Source organism: Podarcis pityusensis (assembly GCF_964106645.2).
Source record: "Podarcis pityusensis genome assembly, chromosome: 1".
Classification (NCBI taxonomy): domain Eukaryota; kingdom Metazoa; phylum Chordata; class Lepidosauria; order Squamata; family Lacertidae; genus Podarcis; species Podarcis pityusensis.
The window spans coordinates 106,929,032-106,948,375 of record NC_138028.1 but is presented as its reverse complement, the minus strand read 5'-3'; the positions used below and the strand labels follow the sequence as shown (position 1 = coordinate 106,948,375).

The following is a 19,344-nucleotide window of genomic DNA, read 5'->3' as shown; positions in this document are numbered from 1 at the left end:
GGTGTGGAAAGGAAAAGGGTGGAGGGTGTGAAGGTGGACTGTGTGTTGTATGACCAAATACTCCAGTGAAAGGATGAATGTGTGAGAGGTCGGGGCTTAGCGTCTCCGTGGCCAAGCGTGTCTAGGGCTGTGCTCGTCCAAGCCACAGTCTGTAGCGTGTGAAGTGGGCAAGGTGCTGATTTTGGCTAGGAGCGGAGTATTCTGGTAAACATAGGTTCAGGAAGCAGTAAATGTACCCCTTTGGAATGCTTCCTGAACAACTGGAAATTGGCCACAAAGGATGATGATTGGGGATTCAAGTTGAAGAAGGAGAGGCTTAGGACCCTTTGTGAAGTGGACTGGCCGACGCAGGGCACTGGCTGGCCGTCCCAGGGCAGTTTTGATGGACGGTTGATCAATCCCTTGTGGCAGAGAGTAATTGAAAACCATCCAGATCAAATTCCCTATATTTCCACGTGGAAAACCAATGTGGATAAAAACCCCCCTTGGCTGCAGGCTTGCTGAACTGCTCCACCACAGGCAAGGATCTGTGCCGTCCGGCAGCAGAAATTACCTCTTGTGGTCCAAGACACAGAGGAAGATGAGTTAATTGTGAGGCCACCTCCTTATACACCCCCAGCACCGGCACCAGCACCACAGAATGATCCACCCCCGCAGAATAATCTCCAGGATAACCCCCCGAACCCAGTTGGTGGCAGCCTTATCAACCCAACCCCTGAGGATAAAAACCCCACCAAATCAGAGACAGATGAGGAGGATGAAAGTGATGATGATGAGGGGGATGAGGAAACACTGTTAAAGATGTTGGAAGAGAAGGTACAGAAGGGGGAGAAGTGGAGTAAGAAGCAAGACAAATGGATAAAGGACTATGTAGACCCCTATAAAGACCAAGTGGATGTTAGTCCCCACCTCTTAGAAGTGGCACGTTGTGAGGATGGGCGCTGGAAGAAGAAACAAAAGAGGTGGCTGGAGGCAGCACGTAGAGCCACCACCCACCATGAGAGAGAGAGAGGGAAGAAAGATCAGGCTACAGCCTTGATGCCCCTCCGGGTAGTTTATGACCCCCCGGGACCGCCAGGGGAGAATGGGGCAGCAGCACCACGCACCTACACAATCCAACATGTGCCTTTTTCAACTGCTGATATTTGCAATTGGCGCAATCAAAACCCCTCCTTTGAGGAGAACCCAGCCAAAATCATCAAACTTTTTGAAGGGATCTTTAAAACTTATGACCCTACCTATAATGATGTTCAATATCTTTTGGACTCTCTGTTAACAACGGAAGAAGTCCGGAGGGTCCATAGTGAGGCAAGGGCGCATCTGAGGCAGTTACAATTAAATGATAACCAAATAAATGATGCCTACCCCCGAGCCACTCCTAATTGGGACTATCAGGATCAGAATGCTCGGACCGCCCTGGCAACATACAGGAACCATGTACTGGCGGGAATGAGGAGGGCGCGGCCGCCGAGAGGAGGCCTGGCCCACCAAGACTGAGCGGTCATCTGAAGTTGCTAGGTGTCTGCTCCGGGAAATCATTCCCCGCTATGGCTTGCCCCGCTCCATAGGGTCGGACAATGGTCCAGCTTTTGTGCACAAAGTTTTGCAGGAGATAGCTAAGCTCTTGCAGATAAATTGGAAGTTACATAGTGCATACCGACCCCAGAGTTCTGGAAAAGTAGAGAGGATGAACAGGACTTTGAAAAATCAACTGTCCAAATTGACACAAGAGACAGGGTCCAATTGGGTAGCGATGTTGCCCCTCGCCCTGCTCCGGGTTCGAAGTCTCCCATCCAAGCGAACCCATCTCTCTCCCTTTGAACTGATGTTTGGGAGACCTGTTCCCTATGTATGCATGATTTCCCCCACCCCGGTCCAGGATGTTGAAACAGATCATTATGTGCAGTCACTCTCCCGCACTCTTCTTTCTCTCAACAGGTGGACCCAGGCTCGTACCCCGTGTGTACTGGTCGAGCCCCTACACCGTTTCGAGCCAGGCAATGATGTGTGGGTGAAAGACTGGGCCCAAACTCCGCTACAGCCTTGCTGGAAGGGACCCTATACTGTGCTTCTCTCTACACCCACTGCTGTCAAGGTTGCTGGCATCGCCCCTTGGGTCCACCATACTCGTGTGAAGGCGGCATCATCAGACTGGACTGTGTCTCCTAACCCGCAAGATCCTCTTCGGCTGAACATCTCCAGGCGCCCGACGGACGACCGCCCTGCTGCTGTCACTCCAGGAAGCTGATAGCTCTACGCACGGCTGAAGAAATAGGATGGGAGGGGTACCCAACGCCAGTACCCCCAACGTTCCTGATAGCCAAGCCCTTCCCCACGCCCCTATCATGCCTGATATGTGGTGGGAGGAGCCCTGGACTCCCGGGGCTTGGTGGGCTTGGGTTCTGTGTATGCCCCTGATTTTCTTGATGCTTTTGTATTTCTGCTGGCACGAACACCCCCGGGATGGATGGGGAGGATATTTACTATGGTTGCGGGCCCCCTGGTGCTTTTAGTGCTTCTTTGCTTCTGTATTCCCTGCTTGATGCAATGCATGCAGAATATGATGGAGAAAATGATGTCTCGCATGATGGGCCCCCGTGTGATAGCTTACCTGAGGGAGTATCGCCCTGTCCCTGTTGATGCACCTGACGGTGATCAAGAAGAAGAGGAGGGAGTGAAGGGAGAGTAGAGAAGAGGGGGAAGGTAAAAACTCCATCGTGCTTTAGCTAGCTCCAGCTAAACAATTGTCTTAGCTATGCAAGATAGCTCTGCGGGCAGGCAGTGGGTTTCCTGTCTGGCGTCCTACTTAGCTGAAGCAAAAGAAGCTCAGCTCGGCAGGCCGGTAGTGGTTTTCCTGTCTGCTTCAGTTGTGGTGAGCTAGCTTCCCAGCTCAGCTGTGCAAAATGCAAACATTTATAACGCGAAGCAAACAATATGCAAAGGTGGGGGAGGAGGGCTTAGCTAACCTAAAAAGGTAATAAAGTGTATCTCTGCCTGTTGATTGGGGAGCAACTGAGGGCAAGCTTGCAGCTTCAGTATAAGAATGCTTGGAAGACAATAGGGGGCGGCCAGTCTTTGGAAGCTATTCCACTGGCTAACTCTGCGCAGATTTTGCAATAAACCTTTTTCTCTGTGGAACCCACCCTGGTGTATGTTTGACTCCTTCATGCTAACAGCAGGGGCAGGTGACTGGATCCGGACCCCTTAGGTTCAGATATCCTAACATTTCCAGGTAAACTTGGATTTGGTAGCAAGCAGACTACTCCTGAAGCATTAGATTAAAAACAGGGTTTCAGCTGCTGTTAAGCACCTAAAACTAGGGAAGTTCCTAGCAAAGTTGTAGAAAACAAAACAAAACCAATCTTGGGATCTTCATATCTCTGGATTCTATCATGAAGACCAACCAAGACTGGTTGGTGGTGGTGGGCCTCTAAGCACCATGTTCCATTGAGAAAGAGCATGTAGGTATGTTGCTCCCTAGCTTTGCAATTCTGTTCCAGGGATATGAGGGTTTCTATACACATTCTGTACTGTTCATGGTTTTTACTAAGAAGAACAATCCTCTGCACCATGGCAGCCCACAAGATAGGGAGTTATGCTTATATGGCTCTACCATGTGCACTGGTCTAAATTAGAGAACATTCAAATGAGATCTTTTAGAAGCCGATTTATTTATTTTTTTGCACCTCTAGTGTTAATGGTTGGGGTTTTGTTGCTTTTTCTCATAAAATTATAGTCGTATGAGATGATTCTAAACCAGGGGTGAATTGGATCTGACTGACAGGCCAGATCCTGGGTTCCCCGATTTCTTGATATGCTGCCTGCCCCCCTCTGAACCATCAATCAAGTGATCCATGAAATCAGGTGATCCATTTTTCCTTTGTAGCATGAGAAGTTGTGCTACAAAGGAAAATCCAAGCCACTCCAATTCAGCCTCCACTTTGGACAGTGACTAGTTGTGCTACCAGGTTCCCCCAAGAAGAATTCAGTAGTACAGCTGATTCAGCAAGCTTGAAATCACCCTTTTCTTATTTATTTAACTTCCTTAAAGTTAAAAAGTTGTCCAAAACTGCCATGTGCTTGCAAAACAGGCCTGGAAAGTTTTTCTCCCTCTCATACAGTGCCAGATTACCAAATAGGCAGAGCAGGCAGCGGCCTATGGGCCCCATGCCTTTTAGGAGCCTGCAACAATGGATCAAAATAATATTGATTTGATCTTGGAAGTAAATTACAGTGGTACCTCGCAAGACGAATGCCTCGCAAGACGGAAAACTCGCAAAACGAAAGGGGTTTTGGCTTTTTGAGTTGCTTCGCAAGACGATTTTCCCTATGGGCTTGCTTCTTTTTTCTTAAAACCGTTAATACAGTTGCAACTTGACTTCGAGGAGCAACTCATAGCACGCGGTGTGGTAGCCTTTCTTGAGGTTTTTGAAGACTTTGGTGATTTTTGAAGCTTTTCCAAAGCTTTTCCGACACCGTGCTTCACAAGACGAAAAAAACCACAAGACGAAAAAACTCGCGGAATGAATTAATTTCATCTTGCGAGGCACCACTGTACCATCAAGCTTCCTTAGTTCAATGTTATCCCACTAGAGCGTGCACACAAGGCACCCCACCCCACCCCAAGATTTTGACTGCTTAGGGGCCTCCGCAGGGTTTAATCCAGCACTGCTCTTATAATAGTAGGACCTGGGGCTGTCTAATGAAATTGAATGTTGAAAGGTTCAGGACAGGCAAGAGAAAGAACTTCATATAATTAAACGATGGCATTTCCTCCCACAGGATTTAATGATGGCTTTTGCCACCCTGGACTCCTTTGGGTGGAAGGGTGGGGTAGAAATTTAATTAATGAAGGAAATTAAAATAAATAAAATAAAGAGGATTAGATAGTCCATGGAGGATAAAGCTATCAAATATCAGACTATCAATTCATAGAGGATAAGGCAACTACTCTTGATGGCTGCATTCTACCTCCAAAGTCAGAGGCCATATGCCTCCTAATGCCAGTCACTGGGACTCCTAAGTGGGGAGATCCATGTCCTGTTTGATAATTTTATTGGGTTTTGGCATTATTTCATTTTCTTCATAATTGTCAGGTCTCTATAGACCAGCTTCTTTTGGGAGGAAAAGTGGGGTACAAACATAAAGACGGACATGAAATAAACATAGGCAAATGAGATTAACTATCTTCAGATGATTATGCCATGGCTGGCATGGGGATCCTGTGGCTCCCAAGATGAATCATATGACACATAGATTGGTTAATAATGCCCTCACCCCTTACAACACACCCACACACCCACCCACCCACACACCCACCCACACACACCCACACCCACACACCCTTCCCTCCATGTGCAGAGTGCAGCAAGCCTTGCCTGGATAGATACAGTTTGCAGTATGCATTACTGGGCTTCACTGCCTTCATAAGAGAACAAGGGAGGCATTCATGGTGAGTTCTGACACCTCTTTCTAGAAAAATAGCACTCATTACTGTATAGGGCTGGACACAGGTGGCGCTGTGGGTTAAACCACAGAGCCTAGGACTTGCTGATCAGAAGGTCGGCGGTTCGAATCCCCGTGACGGGGTGAGCTCCCGTTGCTCGGTCCCTGCTCCTGCCAACCTAGCAGTTCGAAAGCACGTCAAAGTGCAAGTAGATAAATAGGTACCGCTCCAGTGGGAAGGTAAATGGTGTTTCCGTGCGCTGCTCTGATTCGCCAGAAGTGGCTTAGTCATGCTGGCCACATGACCCGGAAGCTGTACGCTGGCTCCCTCGGCCAATAAAGCGAGATGAGCGCCGCAACCCCAGAGTCAGCCACGACTGGACCTAACGGTCAGGGGTCCCTTTACCTTACTGTATAGGGCAGTTTTTAATGTTTGATGATTTATTATGTTTTTATATCTGCTGGCAGCTGCCCAGAGTGGCTGGGTACAAAATAAAATTATTATTATTATTATTATTATTATTATTATTTACTGTGGTCATTGTGAGAATAAAAGGCTGGGCTTTGGACTGAGCCACCAGAGCTCTTCCTATGGTAAAGACAATTGTCGTTTGCCAAACTGTGATGCTTGAACCAGTAAGAAAAACTGGACCAGACAAAATTTCTTATTTAAAGTCATTCTTAAAAGATCCCTCTGCTTCGGAGCATTGGATGCCCATCCTTTTAGCATATAATTTAAATCAATTGTTTTAAAGCAATAAAAGAAAAACAACCTATGAGCTTTTGTGGGTAAGGACAGGTTAAAAATGGAAATAATTGGGCCCGTGGGTGTGGGTGTGTGATGGCAGCAGATGGAACACCGAGCTATCTGGAAGGAGGATAGCTGAAAATGACAAAATTGCATGCAATCCTACCTCCCTCACCTCCCACTTTCAACAAGTTTCCAATGGACTCTTTGTCCGAACAAGAGCGGTTCAAGGTTTACGCAGAACATTTAACCTGTTTGGGAATGTTAAGCTGGTTAACTCACAGCTAATGTGACTCAAGGTAGTCACTTGGTGTGGATTAAAGATTTAGAACAATCGCCACTCCTGTTACAAGGCTGGCATACAAAGGGCCATTTATGACAACAAGGACAACAATCTCTGTTTATTACTGCCAGGCTGACATGCTGAAAGCCCCACTCCTGCATGCCAGCACAAAAAGCTTTGTTGCTTGTAGATTGTTTGTTTATGTAAATTGACATGGTGCATTTTATTATGCAACGGGGAAAGGCTCTAAGTGGCAAGAAAAGTGCTGATTGGACAAGCCTCTTGGAAAGGGACCTCTGACAAAGCCAAGGCAAATCCTGACATTATTCCCTGCTTGGCTGCAACAACTTCAGGAGGACGGAAAGCTTGTTGACTCTTCAATATATCTATCTATTTGGTGGGGGAGGGATAGTTGTGGATGGTTTGATTTCTGCAGCGATTCTGGGATACCAGATCATCTCTGGACACATATCCGCAAGGAACCTCTTGGATACTGCAGGAATCATGACAGAAGATGTCCAGGTTCCAACCAGCATGTCAGAATATAATCGGAACGTGCCCTCTGAAAAACCTCAGCTCCAGGTCATTGATATTATTGATCAAATTGCAAATTCTGTCGAGATATTTCCTTACGAAACCGCAGAGCCTATTCCCAGTTCCCCACTTGCACAAGGAAACCGAGGGGGAGGCAAACATTTAGCAAAGAGCACACCATACGAAATTTCAGTTGGGATAAAGGAACTTCAAGGTAAAAAACCAGCTTATGCATTCCCCCCCCCTTTTTTTGGTCTTGGGAATGATGTGAGATGCTTTATTATATTGAGATCTTTTTATTTTTCATGAAATGTGAGAAATATAAGTGTTTTAAATGTTTTTCTTAAAGCGTTCTTTTTATTTCTGTCTGTAAGATTAGAAATCCTTTGTGTTGAATGAATAACAGTGACTGACACTTTCTGAAATTTTCTCTGACCCTCAAAAAAAGAAAAGAAAAAGAAAAAAGATCTGTCCCATTATTGATATGGATATACATTTTTTTAAAAAGCAAATGTGGATCTAGTTCTAAACACAATCTAGCCAAAGTTAAGTGCTTTTAAATCTCCTTAATGGGAGAGATGTGAAATGAATGAGAATTATAAGCAAGAGAGATTTAAGCATGTGCTACATTCTGTCGTTGAAATCGATGCAGTTTCAAGTAGCTTAACTTTGGCTGGATTGTGTGCAACTTTCACTGATTTTCTAATTTTAATTGAGTTTTAATTTCTATCAGTTGAATTTGCTTCTAAGTGTTTGCTGTACCTCCCAAAAAAGAAAAATTGAGGGGAAGGCATTACATTCCATTTCACTGGAAGTTGGTCCATTGATTGCTGTGGCACATATTTTCTGCTGCAAGTGGCTCTAGATCAAAATCTAATGGGAAAAGATCACTCCAGGCAGAAAGGTTTAAGCTGCACTATATGGCTGAAGAGATTAGTAATTGCCGCTGTAATCACTAAACACTTTGTAGGAGATGTCAATTTTACACTGTCTTGTATCTTCTAAAGGAGAGCCAGAGGGAAACAAGGAGAGAGAAAGTGACATCTTTTCCCAGGAGACAAGAAGCTGGGAAGAAGAATCCAGAGAAGGTGAGGAGTAGAGCTGCCTTACTTTTTTAAAAAGTAGGAAGAAAGCCACAGATTTTGTTAACGGTCTAACCAAGATCCAATTTAATTTAATGAGGCACTTAAGCACATGCACAAGTCTCTCTCACGGAAATCAGTTGAGGCTAATTTAGTCTAGGTATAAGAGCTCAACTCAATATGAGTTTATATTCAAACTGGTGGCTATTTCTTCAGGGTCGACAGCCAACTTTGCATACAGGATTAAATCCCAGTGAAGGATGTCAGTGATACGTGCAGGTACGAGATGCATGGATGAAAGACTACAGCTAAATTTGTGCCCCACAGCAGGGGTAATTTGTCTCCCCCCCCCCCATTTATTCATTCTTGCTCACAAATATTATGCACCTGCTCTCTTTATCTACCCATCTCTCTAAAATCATGGTTTGGACTGCAATAATAGACTCCATTAGGAAAGGCAAAGTAATTAGGACCAAGTTAGATCATACTCCTATGTACATTTACTTATATGCGAGTTCCATTGTGCTTCGGATTTCAGTCTAGGTGAAATAGGATAGTAATTTTACAGCTGTCTTGGCTTCAGAAAGGTGTCGGTGGTATAATCTACACATTTATCAGAAGTGACCTTGCCAGTCTTAAAACCTCAGTATTTTGGAGAGCTCAGCTCATGAAGAATGGCTTTTCCCGCCAACACATATCCGCATTCACGCTGCATTGTACAAGCACACAATAAAACCTATTAAGTAAAATTTGACACCTTCCCCTCCCCAACTCCCATGCACAAGCACTTTATCTCTAAATTGCAGACAGCATTTTTACTACCTATCCAATTCAACCTAATTAATACTTAAGACACCACAGGCAGAAGTTGAATGGAGAATTTTGTCACAACATTAAAGCACCAATTAAGCCAGAGAGGAGTCGAATGCGACAAGTGTGCGACACCCGTATAAATGATCATGTAGCCTGCCTATCTTCGGGTAATGCAAAGAGACTATATGCAATGTGGCGCTTGGTCAATCCATATGGCTACTTGCTTAGCTGTGTAGCCATGCACACAACTCGGGGCACTTGTTGCACAATAAAGAATACTACACAATGATAGATGGGTTAGTCTCTTCAAGGCAGCCCATAGTGAGACTCAGGTCTCACAAACATGTCTTTAAAAGAGGGTTAGACCAATTCATGGAGAGTGGTGCCGTCAATGGCTACTAGGGTTGTGAGCTGCCCAGTCCAGCAGGACCTTTCTTATGTTTAGGTCAGAACCTTTAAAGGAGCAGCCAGCAACCTGGCAGAGAAGGCAGGACCGTGAGCAGGGCATGACATGTCCTTTTTTGGGGGCGTAAAAATGGCATCAGGGGGAATTTTGGTGAATCAAGGAAAACCGGGATATATGGCAACATGATGGAAATAGCAGTGGAAGCAGCTCTAAATTTTGCTCAACAACTTTGCGGATGTCAGGATTTTTTTTATTTAAAAATATATGGCAATCTGAGATAGCTGTTTTTAACTTTTGGATTTTGTTTAATTTAAAAAAAATGTTTTATTATTGTTTCCTGCTCTGCACCCCTTTGGGAGTAAGGGTAGGATAAATAAATAAAAATATTCTGTTGCAACGGCTGGAAATAAGATTTGACTACTAGACCAGTCAGCTTGTTATAGTTTTGTTGCTGAGCAACAATGTGCAGAACTCAATGGAGTGGGAAGCCAAAAGTCTGAGATGTACTTACCTGGAGACAGAGACAGCATTTGAAGTCTAGTCTAGTCCTAGGGTCGGGTGAACAGCGATCTTATATGATCAGACAGTCCAGGAGTCAGGGAATCCAATGATCAGAGGGTCCAGGGTCAAAACAACCAGGAAGCAGCAAGGTAGGGCCAAGAATTCCAAGTGCTGTTACCAGTATCTGACTGCTTCTGGAAGCTCTGCTTTAAGAAGCCTGAAGCCAGCTGCTTCTCATCAGCACATCCTCCTCTGTGTCCTTGAAGGCTGATCAGTTGCAGGTGGAGTCATTCCGCTTTCTCCCCCTTCAGGCTGTTGTTCAGCAGGCAAAGCTGACTCCTGGCCCATGACAAATCTTCTACATGTAGAATGGGGGAGGGTGCCATTTTGTCCTTTGTCTCAGAAAGCAAAATGGCTTTGGCTAGCCCTGTTAAGGGACTATACTGCAATAAACAAAGTCCGAATTGGGGATAACCAGTAGTCTCCTATTTAAGGTACTGTTCAGGCACAGTGAATTAATTGTGTCCTGTTTAAACACAGCCCCACATCCAGATAATGTTCTCCCTTTTCTCCCCTTAGACTAGGGGCAAATCCCTGCAGCAGACCTGTGTTTAGGTCTCTGCTTAAGGAACCCTATATATCTTCCAGTTTAATAACCCTGTCATATTACAAACACTTGTGTGGAGGCTGAATGGTCAACGTTTCATGGACAACCCAAGTTCTGCTCTTGCTTAGTTTTTGCAGTTTCTAGAACATTATATATAGAATCATAGAATCATGAGTTGGAAGAGACCACAAGGGCCATCGAGTCCAACCCCCTGCCAAGCAGGAAACACCATCAGAGCACTCCTGACATATGGTTGTCAAGCCTCTGCTTAAAGACCTCCAAAGAAGGAGACTCCACCACACTCCTTGGCAGCAAATTCCACTGTCGAACAGCTCTTACTGTCAGGAAGTTCTTCCTAATGTTTAGGTGGAATCTTCTTTCTTGTAGTTTGGATCCATTGCTCCGTGTCAGCTTCTCTGGAGCAGCAGAAAACAACCTTTCTCCCTCCTCTATGTGACATCCTTTTATATATTTGAACATGGCTATCATATCACCCCTTAACCTCCTCTTCTCCAGGCTAAACATGCCCAGCTCCCTTAGCCGTTCCTCATAAGGCATCGTTTCCAGGCCTTTGACCATTTTGGTTGCCCTCCTCTGGACACGTTCCAGTTCGTCAGTGTCCTTATATAGTCTCAGTCACTGATGATCCTTGGATTTGTGTGGTGCCATAGCCTGCTGTGGAGATGAGGGAATGTAAAAAACACATCAAATAAACAAAAATCTGGAGCCTGCTGTGGCCTTAGAAATGATCTTTAAGGTAATAACTTCACTTGCAGTAGAGTGTGGCACTTCCCACCTGTGGCAACTGCTAATAATGGAAACTGCAGCCTAGCCTCTTGCAATATCTTCTAACTTGCTGCGATGATGCAGCTGCTTTTGCATGTGTGAAGCTGGACACAGCAGCAACTGCAGCATGTTGCAAAGTGAGTGGCCAAAATTTCATGCTTACGGACAAGCAATATATACTCTACATGGTTAAATGGTCTTCTATGATACATAACCTTTATGGCTGGTTTGAACTCATTCATGCAAGTGGTCTGACTGCCCATGAGCTTCTACTTAATGATCAAACACCATCGCTGTCAACAAACAAGGGACGACAGGCTTCTAAACATATATATGATGGATTGAATCCCATGGAGTGTGATGCACATTTGGTTTCCTTTTTCTGGGGCTTTGGGCATGGATACCTATCCTATTTGCTTTTCTACACACAACTTCTAACAGATGGTCAGTATGGTCAGCTTGGACAGTGATGATGATCACTGGTAGGGACTGAAACTGGATTCTACATTCCAACCAAAGTTGCATCGTTTGGTAGGCAGGTGCATACAGACCTGTGTGAAGGAATTGTCTGATTCAGGTTATTCTCTTGATTGTTAATCTGAATTCAGCTGTGATCTTGTAGAAAATCCCACATGAAGTTGTTAACTATGCGGAGGAATTTAAACAGAGTGAGGTCCATGCTTGTATTGAACTGGTGTGCATTATCTTCTATTTGAGGATACTCCCTGCGCCCCTCAGTTTCCTTAGCATAGGCACAGCTCTGTTAAGAAAGTTTATATTTCAGAAGGAGGCAAATGTTTAGACAGTTCATGCCTATGTATATAAGGTACATTTGCCATTTACCGTTCTCTTGACTTTAGATTCCCTGGTGGCAGTTTGTGTAACAATTTAAGCAAGGATAGCAAAAACCACTCTGCTCATCTTTTATGGACCAATGTCTTATATGAGGGGAGAAAGGTCAACGAGGGCTGTAGTTAGAAACACAAAATGGAAGTAAGATAATATTTAAGCAGAACCACCAGAACCTTTGCTTTCCTATGTTTTTGTGCACAGCGTTAAGGATCCCAATTCTGGCAAAGCTGGGGGGAAAATGGTGCTCTTGCAATATGTGTTCACACCTAACACCAGTCTCAGAAAAGGCACACTATTAGTGTTTGTCTGCATTCCCAAGGTGACATATGAAGGCAGGAAGGGTACCTAGTCCAGGAGATGGCATCATCAGTGCCTCTTTTTATGGGAAGAGCGAGGTAAGCACCTGAGTGACTTGCCTGATCAAGATTCTCATGAAGCCTGCAGATATAGGCAGCCTCTTTGCTTGTGATATTTCTAGAGATCTGAAACAACACACTTTAGAACCCTAGAATTGTAGAGTTGGAAGGGACCCTGAGGATCATCTAGTCCAACCCCCTGCAGATGGTTCAAAAATACTTTTTAAAAACCAGTGGGCATGAACCAATTGTTTAAAATCTACTTGGAAACTCCAATAGCTGCCTGTTTGAATGCAACACTTGCAAAGTTCTTCTTTATTATAAGTTCTACAGAGAAACTATCTGCAGATCACATTCCTTGTCCATGTTGAGTTCTATCTAATATGAGTAACAGTGCAATGGTATGCATGGCTGCATGCAAACCATACACTTAAAACATATTTAAATCACACAGCTTCCCCCAATAAATTCTGAGAGCTGTAGTTTGTAAAGGGTGCTAGGAATTGTAGCTCTGCGAGGGCTAAATTACAGAATACCAGGATGCTTTGGGGGAAAGCCATGTTCTTTAAAATATATGGTGTGTACACAGCCTAGGTCTACTCAGAAGTAACTTTTATGGTTTTTTGGTTCATTGGCACCTACTCCCAGGTAAGAGTGTATAGGGCTGAAGTCTAAAAATACCATGAGGAGTTTCTGCCCCGACCCATACAGCTCTTCTTCATCCAGAGAATAATCTGGCAAATTTTGCTAACATCATTTTTTATGTGGCTCTCCATGGGTTGCGACATTCCTGCTAGTCATACAGCTCAGCCCTGCACATGTTTATGTGGATATAGGTCCCATTAAGTTCAGTGAGACTTGCGTAGGATTGTATAGTCCCACAACTGAAACCACATTGGGTACTCCTATTAATTTAAATAGATGCCTGACCTATTTGAAAATTACAAGTGAAACAGGGGATGGTACTGAATTACCATGTCCCTCCCAAAGTGGGTTATGGTTCCTTCCACCTTTAAATATTTTCTCCAGGAGTATCACGAAGCTGCATGTATGCCTATGTTCTGGTGACTATTTTAGGAAGGGCTTTTGATATCCCTTCTCACCTTGAACATCCATGCAGGAAGCTTGTAGAAATGTGACCCAATAGTTCAGGTTGAATCAAGTTTGATAAGAGAAGGCTTTTTTGCTTTTATAGCTTTATGCCTGCTAAGTGTGCGATTTCACAATCTTGACAACGCATTAACACCGGTTATTTGGATTTTGCATAACAAATGTTGGCAAGTCATTCCATACATTTAGATCCACTTTAATTACATGTCAAAAGCCATCAATATCCAGTGCCACACAGAGGGGCACAAAGTGATGCTATTTTATCAGCGTGCGCACCCTCCGCAGAGCTTACAGAAGTGCACTGAACTTTTATGACTTTGGCAAAATACTGCAAATCTTGAAAGACGCTACAATAGAAGGCCTAGCATAGTTATCTTCAATATGGCATTCCTTTAACCACAGCCAGATGTTAGTGTTTTCTCATTCAGACTGGACTCTTGGGTAGGGATGGGGAACCTGTGGCCTTCCAGATGTTTTTGGACCACAACTCCCATCATTCCTGACCATTAGCCATGTTGGCTGGGGCTGATGGGAGTTAGAGTCCAACAACATTGGGATGGTCATAGATTCCCTGGTCCTGCTGTAGACAATTGAATGGGATACTATGTCTTTCTCTGGCTATCCTACCATTGAGCTATCTAGCAAGCCACACTGCACTTCAGTGGGGTGCACACACACACACACTTTTCAATAATTTCAAGTAGTTGGAAACAAGAGGTAGAAATGACCGTCACCTATATGCTGATGTTGCTATGACTCAAACCTCTAGATGATTTTTCCCAGCAGGCACCCCATAGCCTACTGGCCAGAGGGTGGAAAATAAGCTTCTCAGTACCACCTTCTGAGGCCGATTCTCCAGGAAGGACTGAAGCCACTGTAACACTACTAGGCCCAACCAAGAGTTGGATAGTCTGCTGCTTATTCAGTATGTTTGCCCAGTTAGATATCAGGATAGAGTGACCATGTGTCCTACTTACAGAGGACAGTCCTGGGTTTGAAGGGCTGCATGATTTAAATCTCGTTTCAAGGTTAAGAACCATAAGAAGGGCGAGCATTTGCCCATCAACAGTTACCACCAGAACAGGAGACTGAGCAGCCAAGACAGGTCACGTCATCACAGTCTTTCCCGCTGTGTAAGGCGCTTCTGTTTCGATTATAGTAATTTCTAAATGTGCACCTGAACATATAAATTAGCATAAGCCTATTTTATACAAATCCGTATAATCTTTTGTCCTTTTATTGGGTGGGGGGTGCATTTCTATTTGTTGGGAATACATAGGTGGTCAGTCTATATCAGGTATTTTGCTGAGCAAGCCAGTATCAAACTAGGCTGCTCTCCTATGGTACCACTTCCTGACCAGTCAAAAAGATACCGGACTCCACCTACTGACCTCTCAGAATCCCCCTACTGACCAGATATTGTCTGAAAAATTCCAGGCATATTACCCTAATAAGAAGGTTGAGAAAAGTGGCTGTTTGCAGACAGTTGCGCTTTGAGTCAAGAAAATATAGCAATCTGTGCCACGTTTAGTAAATATCTGTTTCAAGGCTTTCAAGCACTGTATGTTACACCTCAGTTATCTTGCTAATTTGTTTGTGTGTGGTGGTGGTGGAATGGGAAAATTAGATGGTTATAAATTTTTGCAAAATAATGATGATAAGACCATCTGCTCCGGGGACAGTTCCTATTTCTTGTTATCCATTTCTGGTAAACTCCTGCCCTTCTTGTGTCCCTCTTTCCCTTTTATGGATGCCTCACTAACAATTTGTTAGTGCAAGCATATTGCTAGAGAGGTCATGCTTCAGGATTCAAGTCGCTCCACTGGGCCTCCTTAGAAGTAGTGTTGAAAAATAGGGTGGTAAGGATGGTGGAGAAGAGTGCATGGGGTCTCTACTCCATTTGCTTATAAACTCCCATCAGACCAGCCAAGCATGATCAGGGATGATGGGAGATGTAGTCAAGCAGGTCCCCCAGCCCTGGTATATAGGAATGTAGGCACAGTTACTTTATATATTTCAGAAAAAGCATGAAAAGCAGAAGGGGGAACAACATTCCCCACTCCTATGAATGTTTAGATTGATCTGTAGGGCACTGGTAGACTCTTTAGTATGCTGGTGTTGTATGTGGACCATGGCCATACAATCTCATTATTCTATAGTACAATATTGTTGTTGTTGATGATGATGTTGTTGCTTTTTTGTGACAGTACTCACTGGTCCAAAGTACCATCGCCTCTTTTTTTTGCTGCCAATTGCAGCCATTTTGTACTGGCACCCACTATTTTTTTTTAATCAAAATATGTGCACTGGTACTTCAGTTTTTACAAAGACAAAACCTCTTCTGATTCTGCTTCCACATATATTATCTCAGTATTCCTCACGCCAAGCCTGTCAGTATTATTAGTCTTAAATAGCAGGTAGGTTGTGAGTATGGCTGAGAGACAGTGGATGCCCATGGGCCACCTACTGAGGTAATGGCAAACTTTAAACAAGGGATTTCCCAGGTTTGCATCTCAGCCTCCTTGCCACCATACTTTTACCCTAGCTCTACTGCACTGTAACCCCACTGTTATCTGTTACAGGCTTTTATGAGGAGGAGCATCCTGTGAGCACTATAGACCATAAAGTAGCTAAGATGGAAGAAAGAAAGATGGAGGAACCCCAGACTGAAGAAGTCTACAGCACTAACGAGGTGGTGGTGGAGGAGGAACAGGAAGAGGTGGAGTTGAGTGAACCCAAGGAGCCAATGAAAAAGGAAACGCAACTAGAAGAAAATGAAACCATGGTAGAGGAAGACTTCGATGGCACTGAAGAAATAATGCAGAAGGAAAGCAATGAGGATAAACATAAAAAGAGGCTGGAGAGCGGCAGCAAGGATTTCCTTTCTGCCAGTGCCAGCTGTAACTCTCAGACTGAGAAACCTGCTGAGCAGCCGAGCTTGGTGAAGAAAAATGATATCTCCAGGCACAGTTATTCTCGATACAATACAATATCTTACCGGAAGATCCGGAAAGGAAACACTAAACAGAGAATTGATGAATTTGAGTCCATGATGCATTCATAAAACTGAGGCAGAGGATTTGATGGGCATGCTACGATTCTCCTCCCCTCCCCAATGCCAGACATTTATCCACCTGTAATATCAAGTTATCAAAATATATTTTGCAGCTTCGATCCAACCTAAGCTTACCTGTAATCTAAGGCTACAACCCTATACACCCTTTCTGTTTGGGAACAAGCTCTATTGATCACATTTACTTCCAGATAGATATGCAGAGGATGGGACTGCATGGCTGCAGGTTTATGCATTGTTATCTGGGAGTACTGTCTGTTGGACTATTAGGGGACTTGCTTCTGAGTACATAGCATGTGGATACACTTGGGCTGGAAGTCTCATTGAAACTAACAGAACAAGTTAGTCATGACTAACTTCACTCCTACTGCTTTTGGTGGGACTGATGCATGTCTGCTCAAAAGTAAGTCCCATTGAGTTCAACTGGACTTAATCCCACAAGTGTTTCTAGGATTGCAGTCATAAATTACAACTAACTTTCATTGGATTGGCGCTAGTATGTGCAATTTGTCTGCACCTCAGAAATGTAACCACAACAATACATGTACTAACTTAAATCAGCAGTGTAATAACTTTAACATAGCTCAATTGAAAAAGGTATTTTAGAGATAGTTTCCCATCCCCCCTATCCATTTTTTGGTACTGAAATGGAAGAAACAGCTAGGGGACACTAACCTTTGGCAGCCAGCAGGCACATTTTGAACACTGAAAGAGTGTTGTGGGCACCAGTCATAAAATGGCTGCCATGGGGTAATGGCATAACACAAAACTGCTGCTATGAGGGCATGTCTTCCACATCTAAAAGAGAAGGAAACAGACAGGACCACAAAATGGTGTGAGCCTCTCCTCACAGCTGTGGGGTGGAGAAGGCACATCAGCCACTGTCACAGAGAGAAGCTCTTGGCATTTCTCCTCAGTTCTGAACAGATGGGAAGATGGGTGTCAAATCCTGGCATCCAGTGAAATGTGGAAACATGTTTAAGAGGGTGTGTTCAATGTGAGCCAGTGCAAACAGGAACTGAGCAGGGAGAAGAAACATTTTTGAGGGGATATTTATTAAGACGTTTTTGTGGGTGCCATAGGACACACTGCCACAACATGGGCATAACATTGGTGACCTTTTAGATAGTCCTGGACTAATTTGTAATCTCTTTAAAGCACACACACAGAATAATCAAGATATTTCTCCATTCTGGTGATTTCCTGACAAATAGAGTAGACTTGAAGATACCGTTAGAAGAATAAAGTTATAACTCGTTGCAATTGCTATGATCTCTGTTTTTAAAGGGTTCTGTGAGCATGAACTACACCACCTTTGAAACCCACTTCCTGTCTGTTTTCCTATCCTATCATTCTGTGTTGAGAGAAAATAACTGCATACATTTGCACCAGCTAGTTGTATTAGTCTTTCATTATGGGCATTGACAAAATGAGTCCAGGAGCTACTTTAAAACTAAGGTGGCAATACTTTTCACATTTTCTTGGGAGAAAACCCCACTGAACATGGTGAATCCTCTGGATTCCGGTGTTGGAACTGTTAGCAACATATGAATTGTTAATAAAAAGGCTGAAACACTGTTTTACATTTCAAAAACTTGAAATCCAGACTAGAACCAGATTTACTCATCTCACAAATAAATAACTGTATGTCCACAATTCTCACAAAACTAGTTCTCACAATTTTGTCTGTCAAATATTGTTCCATCACATTCCAGTCAGCAACTGAGAACATCAACACTGCATACTAGTATCAATTAATATACAGACTGAATGTTAACATCATGTTTGTAAATGACTACAGTATTAAAATATATGTACTTCAGTTGTTAACATTCTTTGGTTGATATATTGTTATAACTTTTTTTTGAAAAACCACATTGGGTATAAACTCTGTGTGTGTGTGTGTGTGTGTGTGTGTGTGTGTGTTTGAGTGAGAGATTGTGCGATGCAAAATGAGAATAGGTTTGCCTTCCTTTTTCTTCCTCCTCCAATCTGTATATTTTAGCTAGTATAATGAAAGGCAACTGAAAACCCTTTAAAATCCCATTGAAGTTCATTTCCAACCAGTAAAACAGGGAGAAAATTTGCATATCCAAATTGTTGCAGATGATACTGTTTAATGAACCAGCTCTTGTTAGTGCAGATAGCAAGTTTTCCAGTAGCAACAGAGTTCCTCAATAAGAAGGGGAAAATTAATAGAACTGGCACAAATAAAAGGGCTTTCATGTTTAACAGATGGCCTGAATAAAAAAAAAAATAAGAGTCCATTCCTGAGAAATGTTAAGTGGGGAACTAACCTTAAGGGAAGCACCTCAGGTGAATAAACAGGCTGAGGTGAAATTAGAGGCTATTATAATGCTTTTGAAGACAGTTCCTTGATTTCAAATGCTTTGAGAAACCCAGAATTATGATACTTTTCGTTTCCACATTCATCTTCTGAAACAGATTCTCTTATCAGATTCACACGACCATTCTGACAGGGAGGTAGCCATTGTGAGGTGACTTTTTGGTGAGGTGACCAAAAACCAAGAACAGGAATTAAAATGTTCTGTGTGGGTGGTTTTATGGCAAGTCTGGGGAGCGCCAAGCAAGGAATCGAAACTGAGAGCAACAGGCATTTTTAACATCATTGTTAAGAACTGCATGGTTCAAATAAAGTTCCTTGTTAAATACTTGAGTTTCCTGTTCATTACTTTTCAGATATATAAAATCAGTGACCATTGGTATGATTCAACATGGTGAAATGGT

The 19,344-nt window shown here is 43.5% G+C and overlaps 1 protein-coding gene and 1 long non-coding RNA gene across 2 annotated transcripts in view; one reads left to right on the top strand and one right to left on the bottom strand.

Moving 5' to 3' along the window:
• LOC308479457 overlaps window positions 1–10,571 on the bottom strand; it is a 65,936-nt gene extending 55,365 nt beyond the window's left edge. The window contains exon 1 of the long non-coding RNA XR_013987678.1: window positions 9,823–10,571. This is a non-coding gene — a long non-coding RNA (uncharacterized lncRNA). The remainder of the gene's footprint in view (window positions 1–9,822) is intronic.
• ERMN (ermin) lies at window positions 6,627–19,268 on the top strand. The gene is made up of 3 exons (XM_081009077.1): window positions 6,627–7,224; window positions 8,018–8,098; window positions 16,106–19,268. Exons 1-3 carry the CDS (start codon window positions 6,981–6,983, stop codon window positions 16,585–16,587), a joined length of 807 nt encoding a protein of 268 aa, XP_080865203.1. The 5' UTR covers window positions 6,627–6,980; the 3' UTR covers window positions 16,588–19,268.
• The last annotated feature ends 76 nt before the right edge of the window (window positions 19,269–19,344 follow it).